The 12,426-nt window shown below is 41.2% G+C and overlaps 3 protein-coding genes across 4 annotated transcripts; all 3 read left to right on the top strand.

Annotated features, from left to right (window-relative positions):
- Positions 1–405: 405 nt before the first annotated feature.
- ppp1r27a (protein phosphatase 1, regulatory subunit 27a) lies at positions 406–3,076 on the top strand. Its single transcript, XM_051389005.1, has 3 exons — positions 406–1,183; positions 1,343–1,493; positions 2,094–3,076. Exons 1-3 carry the CDS (start codon positions 748–750, stop codon positions 2,212–2,214), a joined length of 708 nt encoding a protein of 235 aa, XP_051244965.1. The 5' UTR covers positions 406–747; the 3' UTR covers positions 2,215–3,076.
- Positions 3,077–3,395: 319 nt separating this feature from the next.
- On the top strand, positions 3,396–7,352 carry mcrip1 (MAPK regulated corepressor interacting protein 1). Of its 2 annotated transcripts, XM_051387921.1 has the most exons (5): positions 3,404–3,501; positions 4,229–4,322; positions 4,523–4,641; positions 6,394–6,498; positions 6,594–7,352. In XM_051387921.1, the coding sequence occupies exons 2-5, from the start codon at positions 4,315–4,317 to the stop codon at positions 6,656–6,658; spliced, it is 297 nt and encodes a 98-aa protein (XP_051243881.1). In that variant the 5' UTR covers positions 3,404–3,501; positions 4,229–4,314; the 3' UTR covers positions 6,659–7,352. The 2 variants fall into 2 exon arrangements, with proteins under 2 accessions (XP_051243882.1, XP_051243881.1); XM_051387922.1 differs by lacking the exon at positions 4,229–4,322 and having other exon boundaries at positions 3,396–3,501.
- A 603-nt stretch (positions 7,353–7,955) lies between these two features.
- Positions 7,956–11,044, top strand: alyref (Aly/REF export factor). Its single transcript, XM_051387920.1, has 6 exons — positions 7,956–8,326; positions 9,751–9,909; positions 10,029–10,176; positions 10,309–10,372; positions 10,456–10,648; positions 10,740–11,044. Exons 1-6 carry the CDS (start codon positions 8,078–8,080, stop codon positions 10,752–10,754), a joined length of 828 nt encoding a protein of 275 aa, XP_051243880.1. The 5' UTR covers positions 7,956–8,077; the 3' UTR covers positions 10,755–11,044.
- Positions 11,045–12,426: the final 1,382 nt, after the last annotated feature.

The raw sequence follows: 12,426 nt of genomic DNA, 5'->3' as shown, positions 1-12,426 counted from the left end.
TGTCCTGCAATACATCTCTCTCATTAATAGCACCAAAACAATGTGATTCACAGAAAACTGACGCATATAACTGCTTGTAACAGCCCAAAAATAGGGAAATAACTGTGCCCTAAGCCTCCTATACATCTGAGGTATAGTCTCCCGGTTCTGGGAATATCTAACTCTGATAATAATCATAGTTGTTTAGATGTTTATGTGGGAAGAGGTATGTCTCAACCACGCAAGACTGAAAGGGAACATTTTGGTTGTCAACATTTTTTATGATCTAGGGGTGTGTGCAGTGTCAGTGGGCATGTGACCCCACAGTGGGAGGAGCCGGACAAGGGCCACTCATTTCTAAGCTGAAGTCACTGGATATTAGGCCCTAAAATAGCCCTACAGAGGGTATATAGGGGTCCTCTCCCATTTGCCCCACCAGACAACGGTTCTGTGCAACAGCAAACACACTGTGTAAAAAATTATTTGACATTCAGATTGGAGAGATTCACAGCAGGCAGGAAAAAGAGGACCTTACAAGCTAAAAGGAGACTGGAACATAGTGAAGGACTTGAGAAGTGCTTGTATTATACTGTAACAGCAGAAGATACTCCAGCTGGAAACTAAAAGGATAATAAGCAAGCAAGGAGAGTGGAAAAAGGACACACGGTGAAGGATACTGCTCTTCTATTGGATTGGTGCTTTCTCTTGGATTTCTCACTTCTCTCCTCCTGGGCTGACAGCATAGGGGGAGGGAGATCCACCGCAGGGATGAAGTACAACTACCATATACCAGTGTCAACATACACACGCAGTTCACAGTACACCCCAACATACCACACACCTACCTATTACACCCCTACACATTACACACCAACGCAGTACACATCCACATATGCCTCTACAGCGAAGTACACCCCGACACAGTACAGCTCGGCACTTTACACCCCGTCACATTACACGACCTCTTACAAGGCTGCGTCAACATACGTCCCTTCGTACAGCAAAGGCTCACGGTACAGTTCAACACAGCGCACACAAGCACAGGAACGTCCTGCACCTGTAATACCTGTCACACCTGCAAAGAGGACTGTGCACTTCCCCAATGACATCATCTTCCAGGATATTGTGAGACGAGGAGATATGGAGCAAATCGGTCGGTTCTTGAGAGCGAGGAAGGTTCGTGTGGATACTCTCTTCCACTCAGGTAAGTTTCCACAGCTTGAACAGGGATTCATAACTTTAGACTTTAAAATCTGATGTGAAATAAGAAAAAACTGTTCAGATGTCACTCACTGACTGGAATTGATAGCATGGCTGTGTGTAGCAGTGCTGCTGCAGAGGACTGATGTAGTCTTGTGTGCAGGTATGGCAGCACTACATGAAGCTGTGCTCACAGGAAACCTGGAGGTGGTGAAGTTGCTAGTGAAACATGGCGCCGATGTTCATCAGAGAGACGAAGATGGCTGGACGCCACTTCACATGGCCTGCAGTGACGGCTATCCAGAAATTGCCAGGTGACACATGACTTTTTAACCTTTTAGTCTTGACTGATCATGCTTGCTTTTAAAGCACACAAAAGAAATATTTAACCTACAAAATACAAGTATTTAATTTTACTATAGAACAAGTAAAGCCACACAAATGTGAAAATGCAATTTTGCACATTTTTTATGAAATATTAAAGCTCCAAATCTCCCTAAAAGAGTAAGTACGTTAACCAATGACCTTACAAAGACTTTAGAGCTTGGCTCTAAACAATGAAACATGAAATGGTGACATAATTAAACCATTACAACACAAAACATGGTATTCAGCAGGAAATAAACCCAGGGATTAAAAGAAGGAAAACACTGGATAAGAAAGAATTTACAATATCAGAATATCATTAGGAGGGATGTTTCGTGTTGAATTATATCCACAAGGAGAAATGAACTGATCCATAATACATACACATTAACTAATACCACTGAATTTTGATAGCTCCCCTTATTCTGAGGTCTCTGAGCTGAGACAGTTAAAAAATGAAAAAAGGATCAGTAAAGTTAAACTAGGCCATATTTTCTTTATATCTGAGAACTTCTGTTTAACAATGACCTGCTTCATTCTTCACTCAGATATCTGCTGGCGATGGGAGCGAGCACAGAGGCAGAGAACGAAAGTGGAGAAAAGCCCGTAGACCTCATCGATCCAGACTGCAAAGACCTGGTCAAAATGTTTGAGGCTGGCTGTGTGTGATTGGGCGTCAAATGAACCCAAAAGAAAAGAGAAGAGAAAAACATATTTAACAGTGTACAATACCAAACAAACTTGTTAGAGGGTGGAAGAACATAGCCAGAGATTGGGCCGTGTCTCTGATCCTGTAAAGCAAGTTGGTGGTTCTTCTGTTTGTTAGTTTCAAAGGTGCAGCACAAATTGCTATGACTTTATTATTTTTTAATTACTGTATAACCTTAAAGTAATGTTCAATTAACCTGTATTTATCTGTCTGGTGGTTTTTGTTTCATTTTATTTTACTTCATTTTGTGTATTTGTCATACTACCAGTGTCTCTGCTGCAAATGTCAATCAAATATTATCTCCCCGTCTTCACTCTCAGATTATGTAATACAATACCAGCAATGTGTCACTGAATCGAAACGTCATCTTTACTTGTTCTAAATATCCATTCATTTCTGAAGAAAAACAGATTAATTTCTATCCTCATGAGCATTACAGTTGAAGTATTTTCACTTGTGTTAGTGTCCCTTTTCAAGTCGCTGGTTGCACTCAGCACACTGTAATTACACTATATAATGAATTCACAACACAGAATTTGGGCTGAGATGTTTGTGTTTTATAAAGAGAGTTGTGTATCCTCACTGCTGGGCAGGAAGAGGATCAGCCAAATTAATAACTGATACTTCACTGATGGTCAGAAATCAAAAAACATAAAGTTCATGCTGTACAAGCACTTTTATTACTGCAGTATTGTTCCCTAATGTATTGCTGTTGTTTTCTGTAGTAGAAAAACGAATATCCGCAATGAAAGTCTTATAATTTTCTCTTCAATAATTATTTTTGTACGTTTTCATAAATAAAAAGACCTTTTATAAATATGACTGACTTGCTGTTGTGTGCTCTGTTTAAGAAAATACTGGCACTTTGACCACCATCACTTGAAGCTGCAGCTCTTCAGCCATCCTCTGTGTGTACAGCACTATGATAAAAGATGACCTGTATATATGACCTAACCTCAACTTTAGTCAGGCATTGTGATAGTACATTTGAATGAAAGGAAATATATCGTAATACAGAGATTATTATTATTATTATTATTATTATGATTATGAATGTTGTCATATATCTTAGTGACAGTGCTTGTTGTTATTGGCTGTAATATCATACATACTACAGTAGTGAGAGTTCTTTCACTTCCGTGTCTCTTCCCGGAAATGATTGGTTGGCATTGGCAACGTTTTAGCCAGGTCTAACGGCGTACACAGTCTGAGAGAAAAGAAATCCAAAGGAAGAGCCGTAAAAAAAGGTTTGTTGAATACCTTAACAGTGTGCCCTTTACTGAACATGTTGAAAATGTTCTAAGTACGCTAAGTGTCTTTCTAATAAATATTTGGGGCCAGTAACGCCCGCAGAATATTAGCTGGTTGAAGCTAACGTTACGACAAGACAATGTAAATCGGCTAGCTAGCTAGCTAGCTGGCTAAAGTTAGCTGAAATTATTGTGTCAGCAAATCTATAGTTAGCTGTCCCTCGGGACACAGCTATAGGGGACACGGATCCGAAAAAGCCGAAACTATTTTAGAGACAATACATAGTCCTATTGCTGACAGTGTGAGCAGTGGTTACCGTTGTTGGTTTGGGCTCTGTAGCCTTCTGCTAACACCAACTACTGAAGTAAAAACGTAAACAAAAGCTCCTCGGCTAGCTAACGTCAGTATCTGATCACTTCTCCTGGACACACGGTGTACCGTAGCTATACAGAGATTAGTTAACAATAGCAACAATGAGTTAATAACACATCGTATTGCTACTGATGTTACTCGAATATCAGAGGTCTTCAGACGACACAGTTTATTGTAAGTGACTGGTTAGTAGCTAGTATATTGAACTCTGTGGGTTAGCCAGCAGTGTCACTAGTTTACTGATTCGGATAGTTAGCTTTGGTGTAAATGTAGGTCTGCGTTATGTCATTTCGAAAGTGACTTCTTAGTAAAAGTGGGGGTGCTATAGTTGACACTGTTGTTTATTGTTAGAATTCAGCCGAGGACTTCTCAACCTTTGTATTCTTCAAATCCACTCACCATAGAGGAGCGAGGAGCGAGTACAGACTGCAAACAGAATGACCAGGTCTGTACCAAGTTAAAGCACTTAAGTGCTACTGCACAAGTACAAATGGGCCAGTGTTGACAGTGATCATTCAAATGTAATCAAATGTAATCTGCTTTAGGCTTTAGACACAGAGTAATGTTATGTGAAGTTCACAGTAAACAATGATTAAAAGGCTTGTTAATGTTGCTGCTAATTCTGCTGTTTTCATATTTGTGAAGCTCATCTGCTCCCAGGATGGTGAATAGTTACAAGCGGACTTCAAGCCCCCGATCCCCTACTAACAGTGGGGAGCTTTTCACCCCAGCACATGAAGAAAATGTGCGCTTTATACATGATAGTGAGTATACCCTCCGACATTGACGTGTTTAATTTTCCTCTAGAATAATCTAAGCATTTTATTTTACTTGTGATCAGAATGATAGACCTCTCAGAACTACAATTGTGTTGTGTTGTGTTAACAGCTTTGGTCCAAGTTTATTTCCTGTAGGCTTTTGACAGCAAAAATAGCAACAAGAACATAAACTTAGAGCTGTGTAGATATTTTATGTTTGAATCTCTGAACTTCCTTTCTTCTTAATGCACATGCTTTCCTTATTTCATTTAAGTGGCAACTTAAGTCTGTTGCGGGTGACTCGCCTTCTCCTGTTCCATATCAACAAAAATAGTATATTACGGCACAATACCTAATACACCGAATAAAAAAAGTCTGACTGTGGTGTGGTTTTATATTCTGTATATTGTACAAGTCAGAACTCTTAATTCTGATCACTTAATGTGTAGCATGTAAACACAATCCTTATAATTTTGTTCATTTCACGTGTAAACACTTAACACACAGTTAAATTTGGATGTGTAATTGCAGCACATATTGCTTAAATATAAAGGTACAGTGATTTTTTTCAAAAAGCCATATCATATATTTAAGAATGGTTGATGCCATGAACTTAACGGACACCTTTGGTTATTTGTGTCATCACTAGTAGTATGTATTAACGTGTGCATCTGTTACATTAATAAATAAGGTTATAAAGAGTTCGGTCTAGACCTGCTCTATTTGTGTCCTGAGATAACTTCTGTTATGAATTGGCGCTATACAAATAAAATTGAATTGAATTTTGCCTGTCAGTCAGCCTTCTCTCTCTGCGATGCCAGGGGCCAGACTAAACAGTCTCTTGTTCTCAACACTGCCACTCAGTGATGAAACTATTTTGCTTGTTTGCAAAGCCGAGGTAGCCACACCGTTGACACCGTTTATTTTGTGGGTTTCAAAGTTACCCTGTGGAGTTATTCACCAAAACTCATTGTGGGTAACCTTGAGGTGTAACAAACATGTCAAATACGTTTCCTTCCTCAAAAAACATTTGTATCTTGGCATGTTACTACCACCTGTAGATCAGTGGAATAACCTGAAACCCTTATCAGGACTATGTGTGCTCAACAAAACAAAACAGGGACCCACTCAGAAATATAATCCATATAGCTACTAGAGGTCAAAAACTCCCAAAAAGTCCTGAGAATAGTAGTATTAGTGAGGTTAATAAAAAAAATGTCTTCTTAAATGTTGGGTGCTGTGGTGTTTTGCCCTGTTAAAGAGAGTTAGTTGTGGGTTATTAACTGATGTATTATTAAGTTACAACAGTTAAATGGGCTCCCCTCTCAATACAAGCTACACAGCTTGCCCCGACTGTAGCGTTTTTCACGGCAAAAACAATATTGCTGCCTTTTAAAGAGTTACAGCAGGCGTGTCAACTGTTCACCGGTATGGCGGTATATCAAAAATTAATTTACAGGAAATTAAAACCAGTATACCAGTTCATCCAGTGCATCGCCCAGCTCTACATCAGATTGCTTTTCAGTTTAACCATCGTCATTAAAAGTATAATTAGACAACTTCACTTAGCTTTCTAACTCACAGTACAAGAACTGGCACTGAAGCACTTCCTAAGTTGAAGTTGTGACATTGATTACCTTCATTAAGTTGAGCTTCTTTACCTTCAGTCTGTTTGTTATGGCATTGCTAACAAGTGTACAGGATCGGATAAGGTTTCCAAAATGTAATAAAAGAATTGTTGTCTTGACTCTTTCACAGCCTGGCAGTGTGTGCTTAGAGATATCAGATCAACACAAAATAGTGAACGTAATGACCGTGGACCACAGGAGTATGTGGAGAAGAACCCAAATCCTAACCTACATTGTAAGTTACACTAGTGGATTGTATTTGTATGTCACACTATAGGATTCATTTAATCAAGCACGGGGCAGTTAACTTATTTCTGTCTACCTTTACAGCTTTCACACCAGTGGACCTGAGTGACCTCAAGAAACGCAACACACAGGACTCCAAGAAGTCCTAGTCTTTCTCATGATGGTCCAATCGCTTTTTTTCCACCCATTATCCTCAAGAACTTTTCCTCCATCAGCCAGAAAGTCAGCCCTGTTGGCCCTTCTAGCACCGAATGCCAGTCTCGCTTCTCGCTCTGGACCATAGCAAGCTCTGTCTCTTTCTTTACCCTCTACAACTGAATAAGAAGAAAGGTGGGATTCCAGGGAGCAGAAATTCTCCCGTCTCTTGGTTCATGTTTTTTCAAGTCATAAAATCTTCATATGTACATTCTTTATGTGGACGGGACTGATGCAAACTTTCATCAAAATTTGCTGACATCTGATGCTGATGTACAAACTGTTGACACTCTCCACAAGACACAAAAGACTGCAGTCTTAAATACAAACCCTGTTTTCTTTACTACTGCTACGTATTTGACTTTGGAGGAAAATGCGAAAGGGCTGACTTTTTTTTGTTTTTTAGTTTGTTTTGGAAGATAGTTTGTATGTAAATTGTAGAGGTAATGGAAGGGTCACATTGGATACACACTTTACGGGCAAGTTTTGGAAGCCAAATGCAATGTAGAAGGCCAACATTTTTATTATAAATTTTCTTGCCCTCAAATGGACTTTACTAAGTAGAGACCTCCCCCAGAATGCTGCCCTTGGTTAACCCCCCTCCCCCAAGCCTTGAAACAAAATGTTGAATAAAAGACTTTTACAATACTGCTGCTTGTATTGATCCTACATAAATATTGACCATGGAACAAGGAGAAAGGACAAACTTACCTGAATTTTACACTGGAGGTAATTTTATAAAGCCAACCAACAGAGAAATTATTATGCTGTACCCTGGTTATACTGGGTATAGCATTATACTTATTATATACTTTTCTCAGTGAATTGATTAATCATTTGGTCTGTAACTTATCATATACTAATATATATTTAACCAACCAGACACAATTTCTTAGAGCTGAGGTATACATATTCAAATTGTTTGTTTTGTCTGACTGTAGATAATTAGTTTGATGTCACAGAAGGATAAGAAAACCAGCAAATATTCACATTTAAGACACTTGAACCAGCTACATTTTGCTTTGTTTTAGCTCCGATTTAAATCTGTGAAGCAAAACTTTAAATTAATAATTCTAAATATGAGTTATTGAGGAACACGATCCAGCCATGCATGTTGATTTGTGCTATCGATACAGTACATGTTGTTACAGCATTATTACAGGAGAATGGCGTTGTGTCTTACGCGATGACGTTACGCGTACGTGCCGTACGCGCCCAACCAGTGTGTCTATATCCAGCGGACGTTGGCTCATTGTGTTTTTCTCGTCGGAGCAGAGAGCGTGGAGCTGTGAAAGGGCAAAGAGAGGGACCAAACAAGGCTAGGGTGTATTTTTTATATTTTGTTGAAAGTTTAGCACTATTGGGGCAGCATAATGGCCGATAAAATGGATATGTCTCTAGACGACATTATCAAACAGAACAGGCAGCAGAGAGGTGGAGGCCGGGGAGGAAGAGGTCGAGGCCGCGGAGGCTCCGGCGGCCGAGGAGGAGGAGGAGGAGGAGGCGCTGGGCGTCTTGGAGCCAGCGGCGGAGGATTTGGAGGCCGAGGCGGCGGATCCGGCCCCATGAGGAGCCGACAGAACCTGAACCGCGGTAGAGGCAGACCAACGCCTTACAGCAGGGTATGAGAAAATTAGAGGAATGAGCAGAAAAAGGAAAAAAAAAACCTTCGGCAGACCTGAAAATGCCTGGGTAACATCCTTCTATTCTCCAGTAGGCTTGCTAGCTAACCCTCTAGCCAGTGTGCTAGTCAAGCGAATAAAATGATTGCTGTAACCGCAGAGTTTCCCCACGTAGGAAGGCTCTATGGTTTGCGGTTAAGCATTAATGGAAGTTGTATGCATAGTGTGTCCCTTCTCCCACAACCCATATGTTGTTTTCCAAGAAGAGGCCTTTTGGAGAGAGCGAATATGTTAGCCATAGTGGCTAACTAGCTAAAGTTGGATCGTGAAGGCCTCGGCGGCGCCATTTTGAATCAAGCTGCTTAAATTAGAGATAGTCGCCCACGGTCAGTAACGGCGCTTTCCAGCACAAGTGTCAAAATGATGGTGTGAGGAAACCACTTCAACGAGAAATTTCATCCGCAAATGATTTTTTTTTCTCCACCACTTTTGGGAGCATAGTGTCCCGGTGCAGCGACCAGGCGGCCTTTTGTTCGGGAGTGGCTGGCGGGGTTCACAACAAGGCCTGTTTGGTGGCATTTCAACCAGTGGGGCTGTTACTTGCGGATGGATCAGTGGACTTCAACCCCCCCTCCCCCTTCCCCCCGATAGTTTTCATATAAGGCTAATCGTCACTACTTAAGTGTGAATGAGTATTTAGACAAACCCAGCGAAGCCCCAATCAAAATGGCGTGGTCTCAAAATGGACGCTCAAATAATCCACGCTCCCTTAGAAGGGGTTGCTGGCCTTAGTAGTTTTCTGATCCACCTCATCCTATGGACACTTTCCCCTTCACGAAAGCCCTATCGTGGCTTGGTAAAGAACTTTTGTGCGGGCCGGGAAACATGGTGCAACGCTGGAGGCAACGCTGCTTCAGATGGCGACCCCTGTGTACCCGAGGAGCGTATCTGGAGAGCCTTTGGTGGAGGCGCAGATGGCAAGAGAACAATGGGCAATGTTGGTAGCTAGCCGGGGTGGTCAAGTTGTTCAGGGGATAGTATAGAGTTTATGGGTGGGTTTGGGATAATAAAGTGCTCAAATTTGATTCATTAGATAAATATATACAGTCTCAGTAGATGCTTCTAGACCTCATAATGTTTGAAATGATGTACATTATGTTTAGAGGTGCTATACAACACATCCCCTTGCTCTTATAGTTAAGTTGTTTGTCCTGTGTATGTCCTTCTGTCTGAACTGATTCACTTGCTTGTAGTGATGGGGTGGGCAGGGAACTTTGGGGACCCTCTTGGGGGGAGTTGAGCACCCTGGCCATGTTGGAAGTGGAGCCCCTGCTTGCCCCAACACCCAGCCGTGTGGACTCTGTGATTGACAGAGGCAAGGGGATCCTGAAGTCAGCAGGTGCGTTCTCTTTCGTCTGTTGCAGCCTAAACAGCTTCCAGATAAGTGGCAGCATGACATGTTTGACAACGGCTTCAGCGGCTTCAATGGTGCTGCTGGCGGTGGCGGCGGAGCTGGTGTGGAAACTGGAGGGAAGCTCCTCGTCTCCAATCTCGACTTTGGCGTCTCAGATGCAGACATTCAGGTATTTTGAATTTTCACGGTACTCATTTGTTTTTGTTGGTGCAGCATGTTTGTCCTGGCTTGCTAAACAGGGTATGTCAAAAGTGATGGCTACTAACGTTTTTACTTTCCTCTGCCCAGGAACTTTTTGCTGAATTTGGGACTCTGAAAAAGGCTGCAGTTCATTATGACCGGTCAGGAAGAAGCCTGGGCACCGCAGACGTCCACTTTGAAAGGAGGGCAGATGCCCTCAAGGCCATGAAGCAATACAATGGCATCCCACTTGATGGTATGTCTTAAACTTGAATCATATATAAAACATTAACAATAACTTAAAGACCATTAATTTTCTGTCAAGTTACTTGTCAGATTTGTGAGGTTTGTTTATATATATATATATATATATTTTTTTTGTCTCTAGGGCGGCCTATGAACATACAGCTCGTCACATCACAGATTGACACACAGAGGCGACCTATGCAAGGGTGAGTGTAGCCGTCTTTTGTTCAAGAAAACGTGACTCGCAGACATTGTGGACACTGTGTGATGGGCGTTGTTTGTTTTTCAGTCTGAATAGAGGCGGTGGAGGCATGAACAGAAATCGTGGGGGTGGCTTCGGGGCCATGCAGAGAGGAAGAGGAGGACGTGGTGCAGGTGGTGCCAGAGGAAGGGGTCGAGGTGGTCGGGGAGGAGGCGGTACTAGCAAGCAGCAGTTGTCAGCAGAGGAACTCGACGCCCAGTTAGATGCCTACAATGCCAGGGTATGTTCAGCTGTCCATTCAGTGCCTGTTATAAATTAACAAATTGTTGTTATTTTAGCTGTCTAATTTCATTCTTGTTTTGTTTTCTCAGATGGACACCAGCTAAGAAATGAAGCTGTTCCGTGTTGTCGTCCCTTCCTGTCTGCACAGAAGGGTGGTTGTTACAAATGTGCAGAATATTTTACACTTGGTTGTCTTCTGATGTGATTGAAATTATTGTTCCAACCTCTTCTTTTAAATGCTCCGAAGTGTTTTTTACCAGTATTTTTTTTTTTTCCCCTTTTCTGATGAAAATGGTTTTGGCTGTAGGTAAATGTGAATTGGGTTCTCCCAGTTCTTTCCTCTACCCTGTAGTTAATGGAACTTGTAATAAACCTGCAGTGCATATTAACCAAATATTGACTCTCTCTGCTTCTATATCCATGTGTCTGTTGGCCGTGCAGTTTTATACTACTTTTACAACTTTACGAAGAATGTCTTGTTTTTATTCTTAGTTAGTAACCAAAGGCACAAAGTCTCCCTGTTTAGCTTAGGTCTTGAGCTGTGTCTCGATGTCAAGGATTTTACAATTGCCTGATGGGATTTCTGATCTTTTGGAATAAACATTTGCAATGTATGATTTATTTTAGTACATGTTACTATGTGCAAACTCACAATGACTCATTCTGGACAGATGTAAATGTACTGAAACCAATGTAGGTTCAGATTTCTCAAACAACAAATGAAATATAATTGAGCCAATTAAGTGCTATTAAACATCCACAAATGTATCATAAGTAAGAAGTTTTTTGAGAACAGACTGAAAGAGCTGCTAAATGAATGGTAATTGTTAGAGTTGATGGGATATAAATGGCTGCAAAATAAACGGAGCAACCTGAGCAGTGTCATTGTCACAGGTCATGCTTGTTCACGCCACAGCCACTAGATGTCGTCCTGCTCTTTGTCTACCATGTACAGGCCATACACTATATATATTATATATATTTATATATATTTATTTATATATATATATATGTATATATATAATTAGTTTTTTAAATGTACTTTCTAGTGCTTGCCTGCGACGGAAGCGCATTGCATTCACTTCCCAAAACAAATTACTTTGTTTTTCTTATTTAACTTCTTATATCATAATTATGATTTCATGCCAAAAGAAACATTCATCCCCACGAGCCTAACCCAAATCCTGTATCCGGCCTCGAGCGAATTGCCGCGGGCCCATGCAGGCATGCAGGGGTTAATTCTGTCCTTCAGCCCCTGGTACCGGTACCGGAACCGGAGGGAGATCGCTGAGGTCCGTGTCCACAGCAGTGCCTGTTCTCGGCTGTCTTTTCGTGTCCACACACTTCAGAAAACAGAGCAGGATAATTAAAAACATCAACCGTAACTCATAACCATGACATAATAATTCGTTAATTGGGATTTTTTTCTAGTGAATGTAATACGCTTCCGTAGTTTGCCACGCCTATGATATAAAGTGAAGTGTGCATTACGTCTGCAGGGGGCTGTGAGCTCAAACATTGGATACAACTGAGGTAAAAGTGCAGCGAACAAAGTGTAAAAAATGTCCGGACCTCTGAAAGCAAGAGTTGGGAGTGTGCACTACAGATCTACATGCCCACGCGTGTCTCTAGAAAAAGTTTACATTTTAACAAACGCTGTTTCCGGTTTGGTTTTCATGATTAAAGCAAATATGTTTTCTTTTTTCCCCTTTTTTTCTTTGTGTGTAAAATAACTGGAACAGCTGACAGTATATTGCCCTGTTTATATTTTGTCAG

The sequence above is a fragment of the Dicentrarchus labrax genome, unplaced genomic scaffold (assembly GCF_905237075.1).
Source record: "Dicentrarchus labrax unplaced genomic scaffold, dlabrax2021, whole genome shotgun sequence".
NCBI classification, from domain to species: domain Eukaryota; kingdom Metazoa; phylum Chordata; class Actinopteri; family Moronidae; genus Dicentrarchus; species Dicentrarchus labrax.
This window is presented reverse-complemented; position numbering and strand designations above follow the sequence as displayed.